Source organism: Centroberyx affinis, unplaced genomic scaffold (genome assembly GCF_046629955.1).
Source record: "Centroberyx affinis isolate AG114_WGS23_722 - 3 ecotype Tasmania unplaced genomic scaffold, CSIRO-AGI_Caff_v1 ptg002760l_1, whole genome shotgun sequence".
In the NCBI taxonomy this organism is placed as follows: Eukaryota; Metazoa; Chordata; class Actinopteri; order Beryciformes; family Berycidae; genus Centroberyx; species Centroberyx affinis.
Genome location: NW_027280921.1, coordinates 145,825 through 168,655, shown reverse-complemented (window position 1 = coordinate 168,655; position 22,831 = coordinate 145,825). Strand labels below are relative to the sequence as shown.

At 39.6% G+C, this 22,831-nt stretch overlaps 2 protein-coding genes across 2 annotated transcripts; one reads left to right on the top strand and one right to left on the bottom strand.

Annotated features, from left to right (window-relative positions):
* The first annotated feature begins 4,857 nt into the window (after nt 1-4,857).
* Nucleotides 4,858-7,029, top strand: LOC139657809 (dendritic cell-specific transmembrane protein). Its single transcript, XM_071535738.1, has 3 exons — nt 4,858-5,904; nt 6,332-6,664; nt 6,837-7,029. The coding sequence occupies exons 1-3, from the start codon at nt 4,858-4,860 to the stop codon at nt 6,867-6,869; spliced, it is 1,413 nt and encodes a 470-aa protein (XP_071391839.1). The 3' UTR covers nt 6,870-7,029.
* A 302-nt stretch (nt 7,030-7,331) lies between these two features.
* dpys (dihydropyrimidinase) lies at nt 7,332-21,290 on the bottom strand. Its single transcript, XM_071535735.1, has 9 exons — nt 20,808-21,290; nt 18,316-18,474; nt 17,855-18,034; nt 15,730-15,919; nt 14,954-15,110; nt 14,095-14,236; nt 13,140-13,282; nt 10,106-10,313; nt 7,332-9,297 (listed from the first exon to the last, which is right to left on the bottom strand). The coding sequence occupies exons 1-9, from the start codon at nt 21,057-21,059 to the stop codon at nt 9,238-9,240; spliced, it is 1,491 nt and encodes a 496-aa protein (XP_071391836.1). The 5' UTR covers nt 21,060-21,290; the 3' UTR covers nt 7,332-9,237.
* Between the last annotated feature and the right edge of the window lie 1,541 nt (nt 21,291-22,831).

Here is a 22,831-nt window from a genome sequence, read left to right as displayed (position 1 = left end):
AATGCCCCACATACTGTAGGTTTATGTGCTGAATCAAACCATGCTGGTGAACCACCAGAAAGACTCAAAAGTTAATCAAAGGCAATACTGAAGTGACTACCATCAACACTCCAGAATAAACAGTAACGATCAAAACCCCACAAGAAGATGTACTTGTACGATCTACCATCATTCTTTCTCTGTTGATATATTGTATGAAATTTAAATGAGAAAAAAATATCTATTTTTTTTTTCTTTTTAGTTTATTTGCATGGACACAAATTTAGCTGAATTAAAAAAAAATGAAAATTATTTTCTTGAGGCTGCAACTTGCAAAAAAGATGAAGAAAAACAAATAAAACAGATCAGCCATTTTCAACAATTTATATTATTTTTAAAGATAAATTTCACTAGTGCATGGTTTTCAAGGGGAGTGAATGCAACAGCGTGATAAAAAAAAAAAGACACATTGTTTATCATTCTTTAGACCATTCATTAGTCTGTGTTTTGCAGACATGCAGATAAGGGAAACTTAAAGGAAATTTTTGGAGTTATTTAACAGAGAAAATGTTTATGTGACAAAAAGTGATGATGAAAATAAATGTAAATTATTTATTTCATTGTAAAAGGCACACGCCTTATAAAGATAAACATTATGTGCAAATTGTACGTTTCTCTTTTTCTCCCTTGTCCCAGGGTACTTATCATTGTACTATTCATTGCTACCATTGTTCAGTTCCCTGATATTGTCCAGATTTTAGGACTGTTGGTTATTTTACAGTTCTGTATTGTTTCAGTATGTATTTTATTTTGGATTTGATTTGTTTAACAAGCATGTTGAAAAGGATTTTCTGCAACATGGCTTGGGCACACCTTACAGTAACTCAGCATGTTTTGATAAAGATGATATTTGGAATTTTTGCAGTTTCTTGTACAGTGCATGTCAACTTCGTTACTTTTCTCCCTCACCTTAAATTGAACTCTACAGCAAATTAGTTATTGGTCTTTCATGACCAATTATTGAAGTTTTAACAAAACATTCCACCCCCAAGATCATATTTTATTTCAAGTTTTCTGAGAAAAAAAAAGAGTGACATGGAAAATATTTTATATTTAATGGAGGTTGACGAAACAGTTGTGATTGCAAGTGTATTTTATTTCAGTATTGTTGACTAACATGCAAAAATAATCTGTATTGGTACAGCAAGAGGTCTATACCCAATCAAGAGGCAGCAAACATGCAAGAGATGTGTGTTGCTGAAAAGTTCAATTTTACAGGCACTGTTTGTGAAGATGAGCTAATCACAAGTTCAAATAACAAGGGATATTGCCACACAAAATGCTTTTTTTCTTGTTTAATGAAAATGAAATTAATTTACTATATTTTTGTTAGTTTTATTTAAAAGCCAAGACCAGTTTATTTTTTATTTTCTATTTTTAGTAATTATAAATACTTCTCATGTCTGGGAAGTATATGAATCTTATAGTTGCAGTATGTCTGAATGAAATTGAATTGAGGCATTATTCCTTTTCCATATTAAGATAATGCGTTTTAATGTCCATTGAAAACCTTGTTGCTGTAACAAGCTACAGTATATATTTTCATTTTAATTTTCATTGTACATACCTTTAGATGTCAGAATTTGAATAAACAAGCTAACATGAATAGACTGATAGAATCTTTTGGAATAGGAAAAATGCCTCACATGATGACAAAGACATATGTTATTTATCCTTTTGAATGCCTTTTAATTTTCTCTTTTGGTGCAATGTGTTAATGCCAAGGCTATGTCTTGGTAAAGTATGGTTGAGTACAGAGATTTATGTAAGTTATTTTTCAAATTAAAAATAAAAAATGGATATTACACTGACGCAGAGTGTTGGGTAATGATGAACACACACACACACACACACACACACACACACACACACACAGAAAACAACAGAGTGCCTTCTTAGGGCACTGCACAAAAACAGCATCATGGACATAAACAGCAATGGAAAAAGTATGTAGTTCAAGTATCTTAAGTAAAAGCCCTTCTATCTTTGATGAAGTAACCTTTGTAAATTAAGCTAAAGGAGTCGATCAGAGATTTAGTTATACAAACATTTCTCAGAGGCAGAAGTAATCTAGTTTGTTAAATTAAACCTCAATGAGCAGAGCCAAAGAACCACGTGTTTTTCTTGTTGTAGCCCAGTGAAAAAGGCAAGAGGTAAGAGAAGAGGGAGCTAATATTATGAAGCCTAGTGCTAGCTTATAGCTATCTAGGTGAGCTAGCTGCTGACCTTTCAATACCATGAGTACCATGGTCATGAATGAATTCCATGATGTATCCCATGATGTATGGCTTAGTGCCCTGCTGTATTGTATTGCATCTGTATGTAGTGTATCCTGATTGGCTGAGGCCCTATGATGCCATGATTTAACGCACCTGTGAGTGCAAGTCAGGATAAAACCTGAGGAAGGCTTTGTAGCCGACGGAAGCCCATTTCCGCCACCTGTTAAAAAAAATCTGGCGCACTTTTTTTTTCATCACGTGAGATTTTTTTCTCAATAGTATGACTTAGTATCTCATAATTATGAGATGCTAAGTCATTATTATGAGATGCTAAGTCATATTTATGAGATACTATCTCATAATTATTAGATGCTAAGTCATAATTATGAGCTACTATCTCATAATAAATCATAATAAATCTCATATTTCTGACCTACACCAGCCACTTTATTAGGTACACCTATGTAGTAGCGGCTGGTCATTTGTTGCTGTAGCCCATTTATCGTAAGGGCTAACAACTTGTGTGTTCAGATGCCCTTCTGCACTCTACTGTTGTAAAGACTGTTATTGGAGCATTTGTGGCCTTTCTGTTAGCTTGAACCAGTCTGTCCATTCTCCTCTGACCTCTGACCTCTTTCATTAACAAGGTGTTTTTGGAACTGCGGGTCACTGGATGTTTTTGTTTATCACACCATTCTCTGTAAACTCTAGAGAGTGTAGTTCATGAAAATCCCAGGAAGGCAGCTGTTTCTGAGATGCTGAACTACCATGTCTGGCACCAACAATCATATCAATCAATCAAACATGCTTAGATCACGCATCTTGCCCATTCTAATGTTTGGTCAAACAAAAAACTTAACAACTTCACTATGTCTGCATGCTTTATATATTGAGTTGCAGCCACATGATTCACTGTTTGGAGGAGCAGGCTATTTGTCTTAACAAGCAGGTGCTCCTAATAAAGTGGCCTGTGAGTGTCACATTTATAAGATACTAGCTCATAATTATGACTTAGCATTTCATAATCTCATAATTATGACTTAGTATCTCATAATTATGAGGTGCTAAGTCATAATATTGAGAAAAAAATTCACTTCATGATGAAAAAAAAAGAAGAAAAATCCCAGATTTTTTTTAACAGGTGGCAGAAACGGGCTTCCATAGACACGTGTTGTTTTGTCCAGCTAGCCATGAAATAAAGGCTTTTTCATTTTTGCAACGGAGACCTGAGTGCCTGTGACTTCTTGTAGACTTTTTTAGCCTACATTTGTTTTTCTCATATAACTCCAGGTGTTTGACATAGTGAGAGTAAAAAGATAGAGGTATTTGTGTTAAATTATAGTGGTAAAACTATAAAGCAACATAAATCAGAATACCTAAGTAAAGTACAAGTGCTCTAAACCTATACTTATACAGTACTTGAGTAAATAATACTTATTGTACTGCACTGGTTACCATACCAATTTACTAAATCATAGTAAAATCAGATTCTCTGCAACAACTCTAGGCCCCACTGTACATTCACAATAAACACACAAGAGACATTGACTCTTTAAAATTAGTCAAATAACAAGTTGCTCGTTACTCAAAGCCCACATACTGAATCTTGTGAACTGAATCGTTTCATAAGAAAGTTTTTCAAGATGAAGCACCTGACGTCCAGAGGGGAAAAACCATCTTATTATTAACATGATGAGTTATTATTTCCCTTTTCAGCATTATGATCTAACCAGTGAAAATTGAGTGACATCAATTGATGAGTTGCCTTTTCATGAATGAAAAGATGGCCATATACAGCTAGTTAAACTATGTACAATATAATCACTATCCTATAGTATACTGTAGCCTGTTTGTCTCCTCACTTTGCTGTGAAAAGAAGTCTTTTCTATTGCCTTATACCAACTTCCTCAACAGTGTGAATCACTCCTGTTAGAGGTCTTTTAGTGCTTCTGTCAAGTTTGCTCTAGTTTGAATGTGTCTCATAGTCTGGATGATAAAGTACAGGCTAAATATGCAGTAGAGTACACAGTCTTACAATCCTGAATAAGATATGTAGATTTTACACCTAAGGCATAAACACGTCTCTCATATTGTCAAACTTTTCCATTTACAAATACATACATCTTCAGTATTTATGTATGTAACAAAAATGAATCTGCTCTAACAATCAAAATACAATAAACTTCATATGACTCTTGGCTTCCTCATGCTTGTGGTTTAAATATTGCCCTCAAGAAGATGACTGGTAAATGACTAATGACTGAGGTTCTGAGAGGCCATGAAGAGTTCTTGTTTTAGCGGTATTTAAGGAATCACAGCATGCTGCTGACAGCAGAACAGATGTCACGCTCCACAAAGCAGTATCAGGTTTGTACTTGGTGTCATTTCATGACCTGAAAGCTGATTTTTGATGTAGTTTGTGATTTTAGTTTTGGCAGTAAGGTTTAGAGAGAAACATGTATGCCATAGTGTCAAACATTTTTTAATTTTTTTGCTCTTATCTATTCTTTCAAACTCTCCCTTTCTTTTCAATATGGCTTTATGCTTTCCATTGTGTTTTCCCACAGTATCTCTGTCAACACCCAGGACTTATGCAGTGATGCGAGTCTCACGCATTGCGCTGAAACAGAGCTTCAAGGATGTTGGCTTCCTTGCTGTGGATGTGTACACAACTGGCAACAGGGTCGGCTGGAGGAGAAGCGTCCTCCTCCTCCTCACCTGCAGCCTGTTCAGCCTCCTCCTCAGCTCTCTGCTCCTCCTCTACCTCCTCTTTGCTCTGGACTATGGCACAGCAGTGGCCGGAGGGATCGCGGGCTGCTTTGGGACACTGCTGACTGTCGCTCTCGTCTTATCAAAGCAAGTGCGGTGCATAGGGATTCTATTTTTCATCTCCATTTTCATGAAAAAGAGCCGGAACCTGCTCCTGACTGCTGGGACCAGTTTAGTGGTCCTGAACAATATCAGCAACACGCTGGAGAACCTCACAGGCCTGGTCAGGAGTATGATTTGCAACCTGAAGGCGAAGAGAGAATTCATCCTCACACCACTGCGTAACTACATCGACATGCTGAAGTGGGTCGGCCATATGCTCAAGGGGGTCACAGACTTGGGGGTGGTGAGGTTTGACCCTCAGCTCAGCGTTTCATTCAAAGTGGAATCAGTGGGATTCAGGGAGAAACTCGGCGATGCAGAGCGGACGCTGAATGAAACGGCAAAGTACGCGCAGGCCGTTGTGAATACACTGTTGTCCGTCACTGACAAAATGTTTCCCGCCATCAGCCTCCTCTTGCTCATGACGTTTATAGCACTGCACATAAAGAAATACTGCAGCGACATGAAGTTTGAAAACAGATTCATAAGCAGCCAGTTTGTTCGTTTTGATGAGAAGCAGAAGGCGGCGGGAAAGCCTCATGTCCTCCCCCTCACACCAGAAGAAGAAAAGCTCTATATCTCCGTCCCGTCTGCCCGTCCCACCGCCAGAGAAGGGAAAGCTATGCTGAAATTTGGCATTCCAGTTTGCTCCCATTTTGTAGTCTGGGTCATAATTATAAGCGTGGATGCCTTGTTGTACTGTTTTGTTAATATAGTAACAACACAGCTGACAGAGCTGGAACCATTCAATGTCCCCTTGATAATGAACATCAAAGTAAGTATGTTTGTGAATGCATACACTGCAAAAAAATGTCCATCTTAAGTCATTTAGTCTCATATTCAACCTAAAAATTTTATTTTTCTTAAAACAAGAGAAAAATTCTGCCAATGGAGTGAGATAACTCCATTTGTTTCCAATGCAGTTTCACTTTCAATTTTCTAGAATGTCAGTATGTTGAAACAGGTCAGAATAAGACAGATCAATGCAGTACTATCAAGAAAATGACACTTGATTCTACAAAATTCTTGAATCAAATTGATTTGCATTGGAAACAAGTGAAATTATCTAACAGCATTGGCAGGTTGTTTTCACTGTATAATCACCAATAAATCACTGCATTTATTTCTTTCAATCTGATCATCCATCTGTCAGACAGTCACCCAATTATGATGATGCTTATCTCATCCATTTATGTTTTCAGGGGATTCAAACGGTTTTGGGTATACAATTTAGGGATGACCATCACAAAAACTTTTCCTACTCTGTGACCCTGTTTGAGAAGAAGTGCCTTCCTAAGCCAAAGCTGCTGCTCTATAACTCTGTAGCTCCCCTGGCTGCCATCCTGATTGCCCTGCTCATTATGGGCATGATGGCTGCCAAGCTCACCCAGCTCAGGCTGATGGTCTGTGAGCGATTCTTCTCTGCCCCTGCAGAAGAGAGGGCGCAGTACCTCCATGCCAAAATCCTGAGGAAGAGATCCAAGAGCAAGAAGGCGAAAGCCAGAGAATACATCCTCACATCGCTCATTTTCAAGGTTTGCATTACAGTGTATTATTTGTAAAGTGTTCCAAAACCTTAGAATGAATTTGGGGGGGAAAAGGGTGAAATTTCATTGCAAGTGCATTCATTTCATCGCAAAAAAAAATTCATACAGAGCCATATGAATCAATGTTTAATCTAGGATTTTGCTTGTCTGCTCTCAACAGCCAAACTTCTGGTGCCCGCTGCTGTTCAGATGAAAAGAGGATGCACAAAGTGTTGTGTGAGGAAATTACTTTTTTCTGCTGCATGGTGTTTTTTTTTCTACTATGAATACTTTTTCTACTGCATACTGTTTTATACTGCATGAAATGTTTTTAACAATAAATATGTACTGTTCAACCACTGGCCCCCATTACCTGTCCATCACCCTGTCCATGCACTGTATCACTGTAGTACAGCATGCCAATTCATTGAGTTAATATCACATTACATAATAGCCCACTCTGCCAATTAACAGTAATGTTAACCATGGCATAGGAAAATGGTTTATATGGGGAACGGTCTCACATTCATAATAGCTAACCAATTACGAACCATAAAATCAACAGCTTGTAATACAATTCAGTTTAGCTTCAATGAGCATTTGGCAACATGAGATTTAATTTTCATTGTCAAAGGCGTTACACACACATTACATCATGTTCATTATATAACTCTTTGTTTGGACAGAGGTCAATTTTCTATGACGATTCTTACCCAAAACCATTTGAATAATCCAAAACATAACAAATAAAAATGAACAGGGGCAACACCCAAAAATTGTAGACCCAGACTTCTATGAGATAAACTGCTTGTGCCTGTTCCAGTTTACATATAACTGTTTAAAATGATGGAAAATGGGAGTAGTGCATTCTATCATTTTTACCCTCTATACGTATATTATGTGAGGTAAGGATCAGGGCTACAGAGCGGCAGAGTTCTGCATGCCTGATGCTCCCCATCGCAGCACAGAGGCAGTTTTGCTTACATAATCCAAGACAGATGTCCCCTATATGTGCAGTGAACAGCACTCCCCTCCTTCCACTATGCAGCAATGCATTGTCACTCTCCATTAGAGTCACTTACAGGTGTTACTATCCTCATCCAGCACTGTGATACTAGTTGGCTCTGACATATTCTTCATTGAATGCTGACAAAGAGTCTGACAGTCAGGAGATATTGTGATGAAACATGGACACTCTATTTCAGTGTTTGTTAAATGAAGATTTAACAAGAAAAAAATTTAAAGTATGCATTTTTTTTTACCAGGTGGCATTGTTTGATGCATTTCCTGTCAGTGTGATAATTTTCTGTCTTGCTCTTATTTTAATTCCTCCGCAACAATTTTCCACAAAGTGTGCTGGTTTTGCTTCGGCGTGATTGTCCTCATTTTGAACTCCTCTTTTGAACTAAAGGAGGTTGATTTGAACCCATTTCATAATTTACGGCACATTCCAAATGACCATTTTAAGAAATACCCAGTCCTAACTCAACAGTCCGGTGGCCCCACACACACACACACACACACCATCCCCTACACTATCAGAGACAAGAGGAAGGAAGAGTGGTAAAGCTCAGGGATGAGTGGGCCTTCTGTGAGTCACACGCTGCCACTGACCCGTGTGGCAACCTGATAAACTCACATTATGTCTCAAGCGGCCCTGCGGCATTAAACCACGCCAGCATGCCAGCCCAATAGGAGGCTGCCACATGATGCTTGGTGACAGCACTGCTGGACCTTTTTACCATAGTAAGGAATGAATACCGCCCATACATGGGCATAGATGGAGTGAATATGATAATGTGTGATCTTAACATTGAATATGCAAATACAGACAGAGTCACTATCTGGGTCAGCAACATAAATCTTAATAGCTTCACGCATGGTGTTGCATTTTAATGAACCTTTAATCAAAGGAGTGAGAAAAATGAGTCACATTGTCTGTGTCAACAAAAATGATGGAAAAATGAGGATAAAAGATTGGTCACAAAAAAGAAAAATCAGTGACATTCACAACTAAAGGTAGAGGTATTTTTGTTATTATTTTGCAACACAATTAACACAATAGTATAGATAACACATTAGTACTAAAAGATCATCTTTCTTGATCACCCCATTATCATTTGGCTAGGAAATTAGACATAAAGCTTATCTTTATTTCTTACAGTGAATTACAAAATTGCATAATGTATGAATAGAGCAAATATAATTTTTGGCAACAGAGTGGGTCCTATTGACCTGTGTGTTGAGCAGAGCTGACCTGGAAAAATGACATAACGGCCTAAAGAATTGGGCAAATATAGCAAATGTATTATCTGGCAACAGAGCATTGACCTGACTGTTGATCAGAGTTGACCCCCGCCCCCCAATCTTTATTGCACACATTGATTCAAATGACTGCATAATGTATGAGTCAGACAAATGGGTACTTTGGCAAAACCGACAAGTTGAGACAGTAGAAACCACTCAGAGCAGAGTGTATACATCAGTGAGAGAGCATTGAGTTTTTATAGCAAATTAAGCTGTGGTACTGGATGTACTGGAGATACGCAGCTGGAGATGTAACTGCCTTTTATGTCGGTTGTTCAGACAGGTATGACTTTTCCTTCATAGGGCTTTCTGATCACAGCTGTAGGTTTCCCCACCTGCAGACCAAATCCAAAGTGTTTAAAGAAATGTTGAGTGACCTTTGTTTACCTCTTTTTAAATTGAACTGAATATATCTGAATTTCAATCAGCCATCTGACAAGGTGCTTTACAGCTAAGCGGTTTTCTTGTGTGTTTTGCTTTTCCTTTGTGATACTCAGTTTCTGAAAAATATGAATTAGCCTTATCAGGTGATTAGGCTCGACCCCAACTCTCTTCAGACTTGAGTATGGGATGTTAATCACTGTACTGAACTAACATTAAGGAGGCCAGTGTTGGGTACAGTAAAAATATGACTTTTCCCGGTAATGAATAGTGTCAATTTCAGTAATAACACTATTTACCAATCAAAAAACTCATCCTCTGATTTGTTTTTGTCAGAATTAGTCGTCTTCTCAGCTAGCTTAGATCAGAGAAGGCAGAAAAGATTACTTCTCTGGGTGCCACCACTTTGGTTTTATTGAGAGCATTTGGACATCAACAGTTTGGTTTCCCTGATCATTCACAGGAGAGCAAACTGAGTCATCCTGATTTTTGAAGGTAAGAGAGAATGCAGTCATAATTTTGGAGGTGTAACGGTTAAAGTAATATATAAACCTATAACAACTAGTGTAAAGCCATTACTGCTTCCAGGGAGTAAAAAGTTAGAAGATTTTGAATGAGTTGCAAGTAAAGAAATAATATATTACTTTTGTGGAGAAATGAGCCCAACATGTATGATGTGTATGTCTTTTTTAAAACTGGAAGATGCATAACAAGTTCTTTTGTATCGTATCGTATCGTATCGTAACACTGGAGTGGACTGACCTGCTCTCTCTGCTGGACCCGTTTATAAACGAAGTGGGAGAAGGGCTGTCGGTGGATGAACCTGCCGTGTCCTGGCCTGGCCTCTAGCCGGCCGTCCTCATACACCACTCTGCCTCTTGAGATGGTGACCACTGGGACGCCGTGGCACTCCATGCCCTCGAAGATGTTGTAGTCCACGGCCTGGTGGTGGGTCTTGGCAGATATCGTCCTACCCAGACACACAGACAGATAAAAATTATAGAAAGTACCCCACCTTTAGAATTGTCACCACCTGGACCAGATGCACCGCATGCTAATCTTCCTGAACGCTGATGTGAAATGAAACTGAAAAACTCGCTGTGAAACCTCATTGCATTCTTGTCTGAAACTGATGGAATCGGGGCAAGATGTACTCACACACAGCATCCAGTTATTGCAAGTCACTTACAGCAACGAGCAAAACGATACATTATTTACAACTTTGCTCATGTGATGCACTCTTGTCTAGAAAGCTTACAGAGCACATAGCCTGAGCTTCTTTCAGTCAATAAAATGGCGCCTAAACATTTTCAGTGTTGCTTATTGCATTATTGTGGCATCTATCGGAAGGGTGCTGCATGAGCACGGCAAGATAATACTGCAGCTCAGCCAGTGTCCTGATATAACAACGCTGTGTGCCTGGGGCTGCAGTGGGGTGCTGAATATGAATCAGTTTAAATGAAGAGACGCATGACAGACAAGCCTTGCAAGTTTCATCCAAAGAAGTGCTTTGTCTAGTTGATAGAAGGTAAACCTTTAATCTTAAAAGGAAAAATAATTAGCATTAACTAACCCTTAATTAACAGTTAATTAATGTGTCTGGTAATCATTTACTAATGGTGTTCATGTTAACTAAGGTATAAACTATTAAATAATGCATAAATTAATACCTTAGTTAACATGAACACCATTAGTAAATGACACATTAGTTAACTGTTAATTAAGGGTTAGTCAACGCTTATTAAGCATTAACTAACCCTTATTAAGCATTAACCAACCCTTAACTTAGTGACCCTTATTGTAAAGTGTTACCAAAAATCCAACCTAAAAAACCCTTCAATTCTTCAAAAAAACTAAATAAATATGTGGTGTATTTTGCATTTCTGGGCCCATCTTGCTGCTTGGTGGTATATTTTTCTTATTCTTGTGGATAATTGGCCACATGTACACAAGGTCTCTGGGGGTTGTCGAAAGGCATTCTGGGAAATGTAGGAAATCACTAACTGAAGTAGAAGTTGATAAGGCAGGTACACCAAAAAAAAGTACATCATCATCACAGATTGCTGATGTTTTAGATTAAATGATAGCTGAGTGAAAAGACTAAATCAGCAGGAAACAATAAAGCAAGTCTGATGCAACCGATTCCATGAAACCATATTGAATCGCGTGTTCTTCAGCCGTCTACTCCCCATTCACACATGCTGATTTCCTGTTGGTTTGTAAAGCCAGACACCATGTGAATTTCAGACTGACAAAAAAAAAAAGATGTTTCCTCATTATTCAAGTTGCCCAATTATGAGACAGAAGGTCAGAGACGGAGAGCTTCCTGGGCTTTCTGGTTACGTAACCGCTTGTAGCCTGCGGCCTCCGGATGTTATGAAGCGACAGTTACTCTAAGGGCAATTAATTACGCAGTTTCACAGATGAATTCATGGCTACAACAATCAAACATGAGGTGCTCTCGAGCTTGAAAGACATTATAACGTCAGCAGACATGCACACACAGAGCAGACAGAATCCACACAAACAACACAGTCCTGCAGTGCTGGAAACTTTACTCTGAATTGAATTAGCCGTGATTTGAGCCATCAAGGATAACAGGCTTGAGGGGGATACAATAACTATTCCACAGCCGCAGTAATAATTCACAAGGCCTCAGCACAGGCTTCTCCAGTGTTACCAGTGATTTCATTTACAGCAAATTACACTGGGGTGTAATATGTTCCCTCCCCTAGTTCACATCAGCCGTTAGTGACTTGCCTGGAGGGGCTTAGCCCAGATTCTACAGTAAAGAGAGCAGCGCAGTGCCACTCTGGGTTATATAAGCCTGGGTTTGCTACAGTACACTAGCTACTGGAATGCAAACTGTCCTCGCTGCTTCACAGAGACTGCCGGATGTACACCGCTGCCTCAGGACACAATGTATGTCTGTGTGTGTGTGTGTGTGTGTGTGTGTGTGTGTGTGTGTGTGTGTGTGTGTGTGTGGAAATAGGTTCTATAGCTGGGATTTCATCGAAATAAGAAAACAAAGAAACAATGATATGATCAATTTTATACACAAGCTGTTCTGAACTGAGAATAGCCTCTTCACGTTGTGTTCCGTACGATGAAAACAGGTTTAACTCCACGTGAAACATTCCTCATTCTGGGGAACGTCACCGCGACCCGTCAGCATTGTCCCGCTGCGATGCTGTGCACATAGCGTCCTAGCTTATGTAAGTATGTTAAAATCCTTCCTGCAAATAACGGCACACAGACAGAGAGATTGCTCATTTCAACACAAATTTTTTACAAATTCTTGTGAATGTGATTCATATGGAAATTCTGTTCTGCTTTAATTTGCAGCTGTAGATAAGTGATGATAAACCCTGACTGGCGGAGCGTCGACAGAATCAGCTTGGTGTGTATTAAGGTGGCACAAGATAAAAGATATACTGTACCTCTTTCTCTTTTAGTCTCTCACAATAGCCTACAGTACATGCTGGACTCTGAAACTTAAGAGCTTATCTCATTTAGCCAAATGCCTCACACCCTGAAGACACGCTTTCAAGTCTGCTCAGTGTTTCAGCAGCACCATCTGCAGTTGAAGACGCTGACAGTCGTGGTAGAAATGTCAATGCTGAGAGAGGAGGAGCTATTTTAGTCACTTTGAGTCACTGTTTGATGCGGAAATTCAGAATGTGTTCACTGGTACAGAGCTATGAAAATGCGTCTACACTGCACTAATGAATACAGCAAACACACACACGCTCACTATCTGTATTTTTTCTATATTCCGATGTAGTTGGGCTCTCACCTTGTCAACTTGGGGTCCCATATAACCACATCAGCATCAGAGTCCTTGGCGATACGGCCTTTCTGGGGGTAGAAGTTGAAGATTTTTGCTGCGTTGCTGCTGGTGACAGCTACAAATCGATTTTCGTCCATTTTGCCACTATGCTGAGGAGAGGAAATGCACAAAGCACCGAGTTTCAATACGGGGCCACAGTGAATGACAACACTATACAGAATTAGCACACGAAAGGTCAATGCTTAACTGTGCAGCAAGCAACTCCTTTCTGCCAAAATATCATATAACGTGTGATTTGTAAGCACCGCTGCACATAGTAAATCTTTCCGGTGGCCTTGGGGTTGCTGGGCTGAAATACCCAGCTCACAACAAAGGGAAGAAAACGCCATGACTGCACTCTGCAGCAATCTCTGCCGCGTCTCTGAAAACTCATTAATAGACAACTTATTGCCTTTCCAGTCTATATCACAGAGAAATAGAGATCACAAATGTCCCATACTTCTAATTCAGCAATGGCAAATAAGTAAAATAAAGTAAAAGTAAAATAATTATTTACACTAAATTGAAATAACTAGGGATGTACTGGAGGGTAAACTAAACTCATTTTACCCAACTTTTATTTGTAGAATAGTTTACCCACTTTTTTAGGTAGGATAAAAAATTCATACTCTACATCATAAAAAGTAGTATCGAACTGATGTAAGTTAAATGAAAAAATGGTCTTCTAAGGGAAAAAGATTAAATAAAATCAGTTTTTGTTTATATTAGTTTTGTTTGCCGTATGATGATGACAGACTGGAAATCATAGATTATCCTTTTTATTCAGCATCACTGGAAATAACTAAATGACACTGCATCACTGCTGTTAACAGTAGGTGCTGCAGTTCATAATCTTCTCTTACAAACTCACTTCTCCATGTTGAACAATGGCATGTAAAACAGACATATCAGCAGGACCTACCACCCCCTTCTCCCAGATGACAGACATCCTGTCCTCCACACCGTTCACTCCGTTGGGGATCTTGGTGAAGTCGTCCTTGCCAAGAGCCTTCTGGCACACAGAGAAGGTGCAGTTGTCCGTCCCCGTCACACTGAGATCATCACTAGCAAAACAGATCGGATGAATGATGGATACATAAATGCACAAATGAATGAGTGATGGTGTGGATGGAATAAATAAGAACAAAAAAAGAAGAAAGAATATTAACGTCATAACATATTGCGTCATCCCCGAGACTCAGTTAGTAAGCAAACCATGTGTTTAAATCCCAGCCACCATTTCTCACAACTCTCATTCCTGTCTCTCTCACCTCTATACTGTCACAAAAACCCACTGCTTGAAAACTTTGTCTTTATTTTGGAACTTTTTCACAAGCAATAGTGTTGCCTTTCAGAAGCAGCAGGGCGATGTGAACGAACATGTGAGACATTCCCCTTTGGCAATTGATAATAATGATTCAACCTATAGCCATTTTTTTTTACATTCACTTTTCTAAACTCCTGTGATAAATCCTCTGCTTTTTGTGTTTCTAGCAGCAGCAACAGCAGTTTGTTTGGAATAAAAGAAAAACTGTGTAGTTAGCATGAGCAGTGATAGCCAGAAGAACAAGACGTCACAGTACAGTGGACACACTTTGATTGACAGGTGATCTCTGGGAAGTGCAGTGCAGAAACACCACAGCAATGAGTGCAAAAGAAAAAATACAATAATCTCATAGATTACCATTGTAACTCTCTCCTGAAAACAGGCTCTTAAGTGAAATACAGTATAACAGAATCATCCGTCTAAATCTTTTTATCTCTCTATCAGCTCCACGTACTTGGCCAGCAGGTCCATGAGGTACCCAGGGGTGCTGGGGTCCGGTCTGAGGGGAGGACCCATGACGAAGCGGGCAGCGTGGGCCCAGTCTTTGTGCCAGTAGTGAGTACCGTCGGTGCCCAGCCCGGCTGCAATGGGCTCCCCGAACACCACACGCCCTGTAGAGGGAGGGGAAAAACATCTTTAGCTGAATTTTAGCTGAAGTTTGTTTAGAATGGAATAAAGTAAGGGCTACGTTTAGTAAATGCATTTCATTATCCATTACACACTATGCCTTACACACACACACACACACACACACTAGGACTGATATATCAGTTTGCTGATCTATCAGGTGGATATTGGCTTTTATTATAACTCAGATATCAGCCAGTCAGTGCTACACACCTCTAATATGGAGGATGGAGGTTTTTCCTCTTTTTTTTTTAACTCAACAGCTTCAGTGGTGTCAGTCTACAAAACCGTGAAACCTGCCTTTTGACAGATTTGACAGTCTTGAAAGATTTTCATTATCATGAGATTCAATGGAGAGTTTTAGTGTCCCACGATGGTCTCAATGCAGTTTAAGAGGCTTTTCCATCCTGACAAGAATACAATTCAGGGAGAAACACTGAATACTTAAAGATATAGAATATCTACACAAAACTGGTACCCGTAAACCCATATAGGCTGAATCCTACCGCACACATCCACCAATACAGATACACACACACGCACAAACCCATCATCCCCCATCCTCGCCCCATCCGAACAGCAGGTGGCAGCAGGCCCACTCACCGTCTCTGCGTGCGTTGGACACCACCTTGGCGGCAGACTTGCTCATGACGTGGACCACATAGAGCGGGCAGTTGACGGCATGGGCAATGGTGACGGCTCGCTGGGTGGCCTCGGCCTCCACCTCCTCCGGCCGGCACAGCTCGTGGCCCTCTGGCCCCGTGATGCCCATGGACAGCATCTTCTTAGCCCCCTGTCGAGTCCCAGCGGGGAGGGGGGGGGGGATAAAGGTTATAGGAGAAAGAAGAAAAGAAGAGTAAAATTTCTGTCTGAGCAGAGAAAGAACAATTTTGTAAAAGCATAAGAATAATCCCATCTCTTGCCCCCTTATTGGGGCAGAAGTAAAAAAGAACAAAGAATGCAAAGAACAAGTGAGAATATCAATCAAAGAGTCAGAGCAGCGCTACAAAACATTTTCACAGATAATGTCCAGTCAGTCTGGTGGACCCTTAGTCCACTTCTCAGTGGTTCATTATTGCATGTTCTCTCCCACAAGAGAGCTACATGAATTTTGCTTTTTTAGCATTTGCTACTCCCTAGTGGTGAATTGTCGCCATGACTTAAAAAACATAAATGAAAGTGGTAAAAAAAAAAAAGTACATTTATTGGAAAACACAAACAAATTATAACAGATCATATTTTTTTTATGACAAATACAATTCTAAATTCTTTATGTCTGAGATTTTATGCAGCAGACATTGGACAGAGCAAAAGCTGCTTTTGGTATCTGTTCACATTGCCTTCCTTTACACTGCTCTCACTACTAAAATACACAGTGAACACTGAACCAACAGGGAACATGCAGAAACACACCCACACCAAGACAACCAGTCCCTCCGTGTCCAGTCCATTCATGTTTTTTAAATATATCGATATTGAAAATATGAATTTTCTGAGAATTTTACTGTTAGCCTATACTCTTTATTCTTCTATTGCATTTAGGATAACCTTAAAAGAGACATAAAGATTTAATTTTAAACAGGACGGAACAATAAAGACTACAAAATGTAATTACTTGATTATTAATTATAAGTAAGAGTTGCAAAATTGAAAAATGTTTTTGTCTCCATAAAAAAAACACATCAAAATATAAAACTTGATTATGGATGTTTTCCTCACATACTGAAATGCTCTTAATTTTACAACAACATAACATTTAGCAGGTTGGTGACTACCAACACCTACTTCTTAATGAATGAACATTCCTCTCTAGGTCAAAGGTCACTTCTTAAGACTACATGTTGCTACATTAAGAAATGAGTTTGAGCTGAGAGAGAGAGAGAGAGAGAGAGAGAGAGAGAGAGAGAGAGAGAGAGAGAGAGTATGTTGCCTGTGCTCTGACTGACAGACTTTCAATACTTAATGTGAAAAGGGAACTCTTTCCAGACTAAACGACTGCAGAGGCAAATGCCCTCGCCCCTTCCATGGAGGCTATGTTGACCAGCTTGACTTACTTTGACTCAGCCGCCATCAGGTTTAAACATTCACCATAATTGATCCTGGGATGTGGTGTGTTTACACACAGGGAGACTGGAACCTCATGAATGACCTTACTGGGCCATAACCAGACTCTCTCCTGATACAAGGGAAAGCAGCAGGGATGTGTCTGTGTGTGTGACAGTATACAGTCAGTGTTAAGATTGATTGATTGATTGATTGATTGATTGATTGATTGATTGATTGATTGAGATTGATTTTGTTCTGATTTGAGCATCACAGATCAGTTTGGTGCCGCTCTTCATGCTGAGAAGAGTGGACACCAGCTTCAAGTTATATACCAATTAATCATACTGGAATGGAAAATGAGAGATCAAAACCCCTCCTTACTAGACCAACACTGCACAGTTGACTGTGAAAAAGTGTTGCTTGCTGGGCTATTATTTACACTCCTTGACACTAATAAGTTTGCATTGTAAGAAAAAGCGCTTATGCAGAAACAATATGTCAGTGGCTTACACTAATAGTGGAAATCACGGTGCATGCATAGAACTAGAGATACAATTATAATGTCAGCTTCTACATACAATCGACTCATTTCCAGCTATCAGAGTCCATTAATTCACACTAGCTGACAGCTGAAGTCAAGGTTTTAGAGAGGAAATGGGTTAGTACGTTCGCTCACACCAACCTCTGCAATAAGGTCTCCATTCTCAGCATGCACCTGAGCTATAGCTCCGATCTCCTTACACTGAGAGAAGGCAGCATAAAGCTCATGGTCCTGCAGCATGAACACGTCCTTATAGGCCATGAACATCTTGAAGGAGTTGACTCCTTTCTCTCTGGTCAACGTCTCCATCTCTTTCTTCACCTGGAAAGGATGAGCGGAATTACTTGCAAAGGGTGGAGAATTACATGAAGAAAGAGCTCGTAACACTTGATCATGTCTTCCTAAATCTCTGAGAAAGAGGAAATATGTGGCTACAACATGATCCAAATCCCTGTTTTGGAGTTCTGTTGTTTTTCACATTATGTGTAAGTTCTGTGTCGTTCCTTCCTTCTGCTTTATTTGCAATGGATTTCAAATCTACTCAAATTGAACATTTTGTCAAGTTCCTGCTATCATGTGTTGATGATGATCTGCTTGTTCACCTTCTCGCTCCACCAAGTGACGGCCACATGCAGCGAGTAGTCGCAGCAGACCTTGGGGTCAGCGGTGTTACGCCAGCGGTCGTACGCCTCCAGGAGAGACGTGCCCTTTTGGGGGATGACAAAGTCCAGGATCATTGTGGTCCCTCCTGCCAGAGCAGCCTGGAGATAGACACACACACACACACACAAACACACATGGATGGGAGTTGTACATTAACTTGTGAAAGCTATAACACCAGGGGGTAAAAGTGCTGCAAATAATGATCAAATCAACTCTAGAGATCATTGATTTCTTTAGGATAATTATTGTCTGCAAAAGCCTACAGGAAAGACTAACAGCTACATTAGCATCACTTAATGTTGATAATGATAATGCAAATAATTAATTGGAGCTTGTTCTAGGCCAAATGCAAAAATTGTGCTTAGTAACACAGTTTTTGTATAAAGCATTGGCATTATATCTAATCACCTTCTGTCAGTGATAATATAAGATGATAAGACTAAACTTTATTGATCCCTGTGGGGAAATAAGGTTGTTTCAGCTGCAAAAGCAATATACAAAGAAAAATAGAATATAAAATAATACCCTGCATGTATAATGTAATTATATGTAAAAAATAATATAATTAAGACTGAATGGAAAGAACGTATTGCATGCATTCAAACAATTCTTGTGATATGTGTAATTGCTGTTTTTCACGTAGCTAAACATATTGTATTAACCTTTTGCTTTTCTGTGCGGCACTTTTATCAGTCAGCAGTGTTGGATGGATTGCTCAAAGACAATATAATCTGGGCTGATTCTGATAATAACTGATAATAATGTGGTGATTTCCTTGGGACAGAAACCACCAAGAAGTATAGGCTACCGCTGTCCATCGTCTATAGATGGTTTGAGGAATTGCTGATAAGGTCAGAAGTCAAGAGGTGTCACACCGGCTCCCCAACTTTTTCATACTGTGGATCCACACCACTCCATGGTCCCAAGAAACCCCATATGAGAATATGTTTGCTGATATGATTTAGTAGATAATTAAACATTTATACCCTACTATAGGGAGGGGGCAATGAAACCTATGAGGAAATTCATTCACACACATTGCAAGCCCAGGCTTGCAGTTACAGCCTATTACTCCACACTCCTTAACGTTTTAAAATGTTTCATTTGAAACTATGCCTTCATGGGCACATATTCCAAGTGACAATATGAGATACTGCAAAATTTAAGAGTGGCTCATAATGATTCATAAACGATCTTAAGTGATGTTTTCCCAGGTAAACTATGTACCTTTGAACAAGTAAACAATTATTCTTCTTATTTTAATGAAATGACGTGACGTTCTCTTCATACAATAAAGAACGCCACTTTATCATGGATAGATATGCTGCCTTCACGTAATATGGTAACCGTCGGAAAAAAGGAACAGGTTAAAAGTGTTTCCAAGTTCAAACTCGTTTGAAGCCGTCAAACGCCACGACTGACGTTTTCTGTAGATTTTGTTTGGCTGAAAGTGATTTTTTTCCACACCTCAACACACATGCACATGTAGCCCAACAACTGTCAAGAGCAAACGACGAAATCCTGGAACACAGTTGAGTCTTGTTGTGGCATTTTCTCAGATAGGCTGTAGGCTGTCACAGAATGACCTGTGATGTGCTGGAATAGGCTAGTTCATTTCGATCGTTTTATCTGAAAGGAACATTTATTTCCCTAAACTTGACTTGCCAAACCCTGAAAGCCGTGAAAAAAGAAAAGAAAAATAATGTTTCCGGTCAAAACCTCCAAATTAAAACACTGATGAAAATGCAACGGTTTTGAGTCGCCTATAGGAACAACCGAAGTGAAGGCAACGCGTAGGCTATTTAACCTGTTACTGTCAAGGGCAAAAAAGGGCAAACAAAGAGAGTAGGCTAAGTCTCATTATTGACTTAACATGCGTTTACCGATATTATCTTGATGCTTGTTTAAGATTCCGGTTAACAAATTTAAAAGAATCTAATTCTAGGCTCAAATCAAAATGTTTGTTCCGAGACCAGGCCTGGTTTAATTATGTGTAGTTTATTGAAAGCCAGCATGCACTGATACATTGTATGTAGTAGTAAATAAAAAGGTGGGTCAGCTATGACCTCCAGTCAGATGATTATTAGTTTCAGTGGATGCTGTTTCAGCTTTCCCACAAGAAGAACATTCCGGGGGGCACAATAAATAGCCTAGTAGCCTACTTCTAATTTTTTGGAACCTTTAACCATAGAATGACCAAACTCAAAGGTATTGAATATCAGCAAAATATTGGTAATCGGTATCGCCCTTCAGTAGCCTAGCTTTGCCTATAGCCTATCAATCAAATCCTGCACTTTTATTTTGATGGCGAAATCGCCTAAATTCCGGTACTGTTCAGTCTGTCTCTGTCTGTCTTGACGCACCTAGAGCTCGAACTATTTATTTCCCAGCAGGAACAAGATCTTTCTCCCATCTCCCTTCATATTTTCACCTTAGTCCCGATATGGAAGTCATCCACTGCCTTGGTGCCCATGAACGCCAGCTCCATGTGGGTGTGGGTGTCAATGCCACCCGGTATCACCAGTTTATCGGTGGCATCAATGACTCGCACTCCTGCCGGGATTTGAAGATTTAATCCAACTTCAATAATTTTCCCATCTTCAATGTAGACGTCGCTGATCACGGAGCAATCCTCATTCACAACTTTACCGCCTTTTATCAGGATCCTGCTCGGCTCCGCCATGGATTCCTGCTGTGGAGGACCGAGCGTCCGTTGGAAATAAAATAATTTAAAAGCCGCGATGTTTGTGCAAAATGAACAGTATCACTTGACAGCAGAGCAGCAGACGGTCCTTTCAACAAGTTTCTCTGCGCAGTGTGTCCTCAAAGAAACTTTTCTAACGCATCTGGGTCAGAGCCAAAGTTCACCTACAGACATGCAGCGACACATTTCGACATGCGTTTGTTCAGAGACAAAAATGTTGCAATACTGGAGGAATAATTCAGTAAAGCTGAATGAAAAACACATTGCTCACTACGGAACCCCAGACAGACTGGACGGCAACGCCCACTTGTTGGTCAATAACTGCTGTAAGTAAAGTAGGCTAAGTAAGTAAAATTTTATTCATATAAAACATTTTCTACACAGGGAAAACTCAAGTGCTTCATATAAAAGCAATGAAACAATGAATACAGTAGGCTACAAACTGTACAAATACATACAGTAGCCTATACGTATATTCACACATTGGAAGAAGGAAGGAAAAATAAAACAGTAGTTTCCAAAGTGGGGTCTGGGGTCTTCCAGGGGTCCTTGAGGGGTTTCCAGGGGGTCTCCAGCCAAATGAGGAATAGCTTAGTCTGACTTTTATTTAAGTAATTTGAAGTTAGGACATAACATCTATACATCTATTCTGATCTGTTTTTACTATCCCCATTGTTATTACCTCCCACCTTCGATACATAGGCAGTAGGGTTAGACTGATATATCAGTTTGCAGATACAGGCTATGTGGCCAATATTTGCCTTTGCTCCAATATTAAAGTTTAAGACAAGTAGGGGAGAGTGGGGTAAATCGAGCCATTCCCTTTAAAGCTACACCAAGCGATTTTCCGACCACTTGAGGGTGACAGAAACCACAACACAAACACACACAGCAAAACTACTGGGCTACAGTATCAGGACAAACCGTGCTTAAAGGCGAATGGTTAAAATAAACGTACCTACGGAGAAATGTCACCGGTTACGAGTCTCGCTTTGCCAGATTTTTCTCCCGGAAGGTTACATGTCAAACAGCGAGGGAAGAGACAAGCTATATTTTTTTTTTTAAAAAAGGAAAAGCTACGACTCAGCCGAACCTGACAACAAGCTTTAGAAAAGAGGTGAAAACAGCAACACAGCTGGTCCGCATGTGTGGCTATTTGTTTATATCATTATGTCCCACAGAAATCTCCACATAACACATGTTAGTTTCAGGATTGGTTACAGGGTCTGAAATCGCTTAGTGCAGGTTTAACTTGGAAGATAAAAGCACATGGTGGTAGATTAATAATTAGGTAACTACATAGGTGTAGTTAAAGGAAAAAAAAACCCACTGATATTCTCTGTTATATATCATCAATCTGTGGTGTTCAATGCATTCCAGGAGTTATTTTGTGATATAAGTGAAATTTACTTTTGGTGTATCTAGTTTCCATCAACTACCTCGTCTATCTCTACTTCAGTCGGTGAGTGAGTCCAGAATGCCTTTCGACAACCCAGAGAACATGTCTGAACTTGCTGCATTCAGCTGTAGCTTATACATGTAGGCTGAGAGAGCAATAGTGACAGCAATACATAGTAAGAGCAAGAGAGCGAGAGTTTTTCAGTTGAGAAAAAGCAAGTCATGTCCCTTAATCAAAACACAAAATGTGCTGTGGCTGTATTGCATTCTGGTCTATTGAGGCTACTGTTGGTGGAAAAATATAAATTGGTATCTCTTCCTCTTTTACAAAGGATTTTTCACTTTATGATTGT

Coding starts and splice junctions, on each gene's coding strand:
- LOC139657809 (XM_071535738.1), top strand. CDS start 4,858: ATGCGAGTCTCACGCATTGCGCTGAAACAGAGCTTCAAGGATGTTGGC. Junction 5,905..6,331: donor CCTTGATAATGAACATCAAA/GTAAGTATGTTT, acceptor TTATGTTTTCAG/GGGATTCAAACGGTTTTGGG. Junction 6,665..6,836: donor TCACATCGCTCATTTTCAAG/GTTTGCATTACA, acceptor TGCTCTCAACAG/CCAAACTTCTGGTGCCCGCT.
- dpys (XM_071535735.1), bottom strand. CDS start 21,059: ATGGCGGAGCCGAGCAGGATCCTGATAAAAGGCGGTAAAGTTGTGAAT. Junction 18,035..18,315: donor TCACTTGGTGGAGCGAGAAG/GTGAACAAGCAG, acceptor CATCCTTTCCAG/GTGAAGAAAGAGATGGAGAC. Junction 15,111..15,729: donor GTCCAACGCACGCAGAGACG/GTGAGTGGGCCT, acceptor CTCCCTCTACAG/GGCGTGTGGTGTTCGGGGAG.